Source organism: Gavialis gangeticus, unplaced genomic scaffold (assembly GCF_001723915.1).
Source record: "Gavialis gangeticus isolate Ggan-Ray unplaced genomic scaffold, GavGan_comp1, whole genome shotgun sequence".
In the NCBI taxonomy this organism is placed as follows: domain Eukaryota; kingdom Metazoa; phylum Chordata; order Crocodylia; family Gavialidae; genus Gavialis; species Gavialis gangeticus.
The window spans coordinates 19,949,850-19,956,283 of record NW_017729025.1 but is presented as its reverse complement, the minus strand read 5'-3'; the positions used below and the strand labels follow the sequence as shown (position 1 = coordinate 19,956,283).

General features: G+C 38.7%; 1 protein-coding gene across 1 annotated transcript in view; it reads right to left on the bottom strand.

Annotated features, from left to right (window-relative positions):
• Positions 1 to 260: 260 nt before the first annotated feature.
• Positions 261 to 6,434, bottom strand: part of LOC109298398 (SERTA domain-containing protein 2-like) — a 39,867-nt gene continuing 33,693 nt past the window's right edge. The window contains exon 3 of the mRNA XM_019518475.1: positions 261 to 2,884. Coding sequence (XP_019374020.1) covers positions 2,029 to 2,880 — 852 coding nt within the window. The 5' untranslated portion in view covers positions 2,881 to 2,884 and the 3' untranslated portion in view covers positions 261 to 2,028. The remainder of the gene's footprint in view (positions 2,885 to 6,434) is intronic.

Genomic DNA, 6,434 nt, shown 5'->3' with positions numbered 1-6,434 from the left:
TGTGGCATATGTAAAGACCTTCAATTAAAAAAAAACAACCTTGGCCCCAGTAGTTAATGGTAAAATTCCTATGGAATTTGCCTGTGCCAGGATTTTGTTCCTTGTTTCTGGACACACTCAGGGCACATTCCTCCGCCGTTCTGCTGCTGTGCAGATGCCTCACACAGAAGAGACAAAGCTCAGCTGGAGCACTTTTAGATCGCTTCCACAGGTATTAGGAGAGAGCGAGTGTGAAGGGGAGAAAACTTTTTTTTTTTTCAAAAACAGAATACTACAATAGCCAAGATGGCTACATGGTTACGGCTGTACATCTTCTGGATGAGGAAAAAAAAAGGGGACGTGGACAACAGTTACCCTGTGAGGTGGAACAGCAATGCTTTTAAAACTACATACGTTATCAACGTGCTGCGGCTTTGAAGGCTACAATGCAAGTTTCTAGAAAAATACAGGTGGCCAAATACCTTATTCAGAAAGCACTTCCAGGGATCCCAGTTTGAGTTGGGGGAAAAAAAAAGATCAGACTACTCCAGGGAAAAATAATTCTCACTGCAAACCTCATCTTTAGTTAATGAATGCATTTATATATATGTAAAAACAAAACAAACAAATAATCCCCCCCCTTGCTAACTACAAGGAACTCTTGATGGTCATCCATATCTAAGACAGACATGCTTTCTGCACATGAAGGCCAGTCCTGCTGCTGCACACAAGTGGCGAGACCCCTGAGCTCACAGCTGCAGGATGGTACTTACTCAGAGATGACTCACCATTTTTAAATTAATATTTAGGAGTAATTTAAACAATAAGGATTATTACTATAAGAAATAGTTTCTTAAGTTGTCTCTTAAAGGATATAGAGATGTTGGCTCTTCAGGTACCCTCCAAAGGTGCTACTTTGCAAGTTCAAATTTAAAGCACTTTGCTCCAAGATGCCAGGTGTGCAAATGTGTATATTTAATATTGCACATAAAAATCATCTAGCTCTGTAGTGAAAACAGGACTGAGAAACAGTGTTCTCCATAAAGAACAAAAAAGACCTACCTGTACATATTAAATGCTAATTTAAAGAATGCCAAGATTATTCAAAATCTAAGCACATAATACTGACAGAAAAATGTTAAATTGGACAATCTACATATAAATTACATTTGTAAATACTTGTACAAATTATAAACATTTAATACCCTTAATTTCACAAATCAGCTACATCACTGTCAAACAAAGGATCTGTTCAATGAATTAAAAAGATTTTCTCCCCATAAAGAAAAAAAACCCTCACCACCCAGGAACAAAAAGGGAAAAAATCTGTAGTCTTTGACAAAGCACTAGAAAGAGTTAAAGCATTTCAGCTTAGAGAGGTAGTGCTAGCCACATCCACCTAGAAACTCATATTTAAGCTATGATGAACAACATAGTAAAATGTAGAAAGACTATAAAATTTACAAAAATAAATAGTTTTGAATGTTTTAGAAAATGCAAGATACTTTGCTGACAAGTGTCTCGAGTCTGGTTTTCCAACCAAAGTGAAGAAAGATTTGTGTCTCAGTATTTTTAAAATATACCCATATCTCTAGTAATGCTGTCGGATCTGTACTATCCGAACATGCAACTCAATGTATGCCTACTTGGCATGCATTTCAATATTAAAAATAAAATCTAGTCTTAGTAAGAGACCACCTTATATGAAATTCATTTTACATGTAAATTCTTCAGATAAATTAAAAATTGCACATAAAGTTTATTCAGAGGGGAATGAGGGCTGGGAAGGGCATGTGCATATTTCCATACAAACACTGTGGAAGGAAAAAGATGATTGCACAATTTCTTAAATAAATATTTCATTTTTAAAAAAAATATCTGCCACTTGTTTGCTTTATAACTTTTGGAAATATTTTAAAAGAATCACCCAGGGACAATTGCATTTTTCATTTTAAGAAAATTCTTTATAAAATTTTCCCAGTGGCTTTATCGTCAAACCATAGTTAAGTGGCAGTATAGAAAAAGTATCTTTGGGATAAATAATAAATATCAGGATCCAACAAGAATTTCCATGATGTGGTCCAGCTCACTCAGATCTGTTCTACATATCTGAATATTGTTTGTGGAGGAAGAATTGCAAGTTGGGAAGGTTTTCAACGTTTCTTCTGTAGTAGCAGGGGGTAATCTGGATGGCATCAGTGGAGGACAGCAGAAGTCCGAATCATACATTGAAGTGTCAATATCTTCAAAGATGTCGTCTATAATCAAATCCTTCAAGTAACTGGTGGAATTTGAAATTTCAAAGGAACCAAACACACATTCAGCTCCCTTCAACTCTTGCCTATCATCTTCTAGTTTTAGACCTACATTTTCCGGAGACTTTGGCTGATCATCTCCAGCAGGAACCAAACAGGTAGGTGGGCTTATGTCTTCCATGAAATCCAAATCCTTCAGAATGGAGGAAATGGCAGATGACATGTCATCATCTGAAACCATGAGCAGACCATTTTCAATTGGCTCCTCTGCAGACCGCGAGTCACAACAGTTAGACTCTTGTTGGTTAACACCTGAAAGCAACTGTGCAGCAATTCCAGCTGAATCAACTCCTGTGTAGTTTTGAGAATGAAGGCCAATGCCACTGCAGACATTAACTGGCTGCTGGCTAGTCTCTTGTCTCATTTCTTCTTGAATTTGCCTCACTGTGTTGGCTATGAGGACAGAGCGGTGCAAGTCTGGTTCCACCAGCATTTTGTATGTTTGTAACTTGGTGAGGCACATGTTCAGCACTAACTGCCTCTTAAGTGGATATGTTAGATTCCGACTGGAATCAAAGGCACTTGAGAGACCAGCCATGTTTTCCTCATAGTCACTCAGTTTGCGTTTCAGACCTCTCCCCAACATGAACCTGGAAAAGAAAAAAATGAAGTTAATGCTATATGCTTTTAAATATCATCACTGGAAATCATCACACTTCTTTTGCAAACCTACGTTCCCAGTAATGGGCACTGTAGACCAGTGGTTCTCAGCCAGGGTGCCACAGCACCCTGGGGTGCCTTGAGATCCTTTCAAGGGTCTTGCAAGATGCCACAATGTTAGCACTGTTAAGTTTACATATAGTATTCACAAGATAAACCCAGAGGTTTCAAATAGAAATCCAGAGTTGTGGTCTTCCTGAGTTCTTTGCAACAGAAACTGGTCTACTATTTCTCTGTAAGCAAAAAAATGTAGAAACTAAGAGCCTGCATTTTCTAAGGGGTGCTTCAAGTCTATCCAGGAATACTTCAAGTCTAAAAAGATTGAGATCCACTGTGAAGAGAATTTGCATGAAAGTTACTCAGTGCTAGTGGAAACTGAGTGCATAAAGTCATTTCAGATCAGAATAAAATCCCCAAGAAGTTTCCGCTAGCATGATGTAGATACAGTATTTCTTACCCACGATTACTATTCTATATCAGACAATAGAATACTCCAACTATACAATAAACTATACTTCATTCATTACAAAGGATTGCAAAATTGATTAAAAACCAAGACAGTTTACAGCTGGAGATTTATTTATTTTTAATCAAATGTTCAGCAGCTTTGCTGGGCCACGTATTTTGGACTACAGTGGAATCCATACACTTTATGGGGTTAGGTCCTTACCCACCAAGACGACGGGGGGTTGTGAAGTAATAAAAGGTATACAAGCAGTCTCAACTTGCAACGTTTCGAGTTACATTTATAAAATGACACCCTGTTTCAACTTCAACATCGGTTTCGACTTTACAATGCCTGATCCGACCCAATGCCACGCCAGCGAACAAGTCTGCTGCATCGCCCATCTCCCTGGAGAACATCTGGCCAAACTTCCTTAGACATTTTCTTTAGAGCAGACAAGGCTCCAAAAAGAACCTGCAGCCAAGTGTCCTGAGAAAAGTCCAACCAAGAGCCCTCCAAAAAGTCCAGCAAAGTCACCTCAAAGAAGTCCTTCCAAATCAATGTGATCACTATTTACAATATAAATACATTAATGTTGCTATATTACTCATCTATAATTGATGGAGTACAAAGTTCTGGGTTATTTTTGGTGAATATAGGGTATCAGGCTTTGGTTTAGGAACAATCCTCTGTTTATAACATTGCTTCCTATGGAAAAAATCAGTTCCGAGTTACGTTTCAATTTAAGATGCAGTTTTCAGGAACCAACTGTGTCCTAAGTCCGAGGACTGCCTGTACTACAGTTACAGAAAATGGCTGCAGAGGGAAAAGCCCTACTTCAAAGGACCCCATTTTCTTATCAGTGGTGCAGGACTACAGCTGACTGGAGAAACCATACCCTTTGAGGTACAAAGTTGCAGCAAACAGCTGTACAGATCATCTGTCACTCAGCAACCTGCTGTGAATTAAGTGGGTTTCAAATCACCTGTATGTGAATGATCTACAGCATAACTCACTCCTTTCACATGAGTCCAACAGAATTAAGGAGGGATTCAAGAAAGATAAGGAAAAGGATCATGATTATCCTGCTGAATAGGGAGGTTTATGTTTAGAATTCCCTTAGTTAAGCAGAATAATTATTTTCATTATAATTCACCTACTAGTAGATACCATATTTCAATTCAAAAATTATTTTCAGAGTACCCTGAAGAAATATCTGTAAGGGTCAAAATTTCCCTAAGTCTTCTCTCTCTATTTTTTCCGATTTGAAAAACAAGCTGGTTTGAACAGAAACTGAACTGTGCAGTTAAAATAACTTTTCCTGTTAACCACACACACTTGTCCCATACACTTGCAAAATGGACTCTGAAGCTTGGTGTGTTAAGTCAGTAGCTTGAGTATGTCAGTCACTACATTTCAAAAGCATGGTTAGATAACCTCCAAGCAATAACTAAAAATAGGACACACAATAGAAAAAGCTGTGTCCAGAAAGGCTCACATACACACCCAATATGAATGCTGTTTAACGCATGCAATAAGTACCTATCAGCCCAAATGCCTAGTCCTTTCCCAAATGCATATTTCTACACAAATATTCTACCTCAAAACATTCGTAAGAGATTTCAAACCATTTATCTGCTTATGCCAATATAAATATTCAAGCAGATTAAAAGGTAAAAAAGGCAGAGGAAAAACAGCTATGAATTGATCCAGAGACAGCAGGCAGAAGAATTTGCTTGCTACAGCTGCTTTACACTGCTGCTCAAGTTTTCTGCCTGAAGACAGGCAGTTATTGCAACAATGAGCCAGAGAAGCAGTTTGATTTAAAGACAAATAATTTTTTTGCAAAGACTATTCTCAACTTTTCAAACTTAAGAAAGAAATAAAGCAGCCTGGAGCCCCACTTATTGAAGAATGGCCAAATGGGAAGTGCAGGGAGATGACCTGTGAAAACTGAAGAAGGCAGGAGGCGAGGCAGGGAACAGGACTTGCTGCTTCTTCCTGAAGGTACTGGGCAGATATGGAAGTCACCGGAGATTAAGACTGAAGGCTTCTGCTGAGTAGGGAAAGTGGTTTGGGAGGAACCAGGTTTTGGCTGTTAATCTCAAATCCTGCAACCCTGAGAATGAAGATAATTGCCTAGATTGTCTAGAATGAGAGAATCTCCACCCCAAAGCAAAAATCCTGACAATACACACAGCATTCAGATGTCTCTCTTCCTTAAAAAAAAAACAAAAAAACCCAAAAAATCCAGGACAATTCTGAATCTCCTGAGCTCTGTATTTTTACTTATCAAAAGTAATGTCATACTGGCCAGTGGGAAGTCTAAACTTTGTGCCTACACCATTCCAATCCCTGGGCTTACCAGGAAACTTGTCCTACTCAACTGGTTGGGGGCAGAAGGCACTGCCCAGGTTATCAGGAAAGTTTCAGTTTGAGAAGATCAGGAATGTGCAATATATTCCCTGAAAGATCCTTAAGCCTTATATGATATCAAAGAAAAGCATGAAAAGTTTTGAGATCTTCCAGGAAGCTGAAGAGGATGAGAAGGGTCTGGGGGGAGAGGGGGCCAGGGCAGGGAAGAATAATGAAAATCTCAACCCACTTCAACTATAGTACACACACCTTTAGAGCAGACACTTTGCTGAAAAAAAGTATTTTGGGGGAAGTTAGAAACAACCTTAGGACATCATCTCTTCAAGCCCCCTGCTGAGGGGAGGACATCGCTGCCTAAAACCATTTGAGATAACCTGAACTTAAAAATGTCCAAAAAGGCAAAGTCCCAAACCAGAAAGTTCTTCCTAATATCTCATCCAAATATCCTTTCTTATGGTTTTAAGCCCATTTATTTTTGTCCTCTCCTCTGTGGACACAGAATGACCAAACACCATCCTCTTTTATAAAGTCCCCTTTGTATTTGCAGAATTACAAAATTCCCCTCACACTTCTCTTCTCCAGTCTAAGTAATCCCAAGTCTTCCTTGTATGTCATTTTTTAGACTTCTCATGTAAAATCATCCCTTCTCTCATACATTT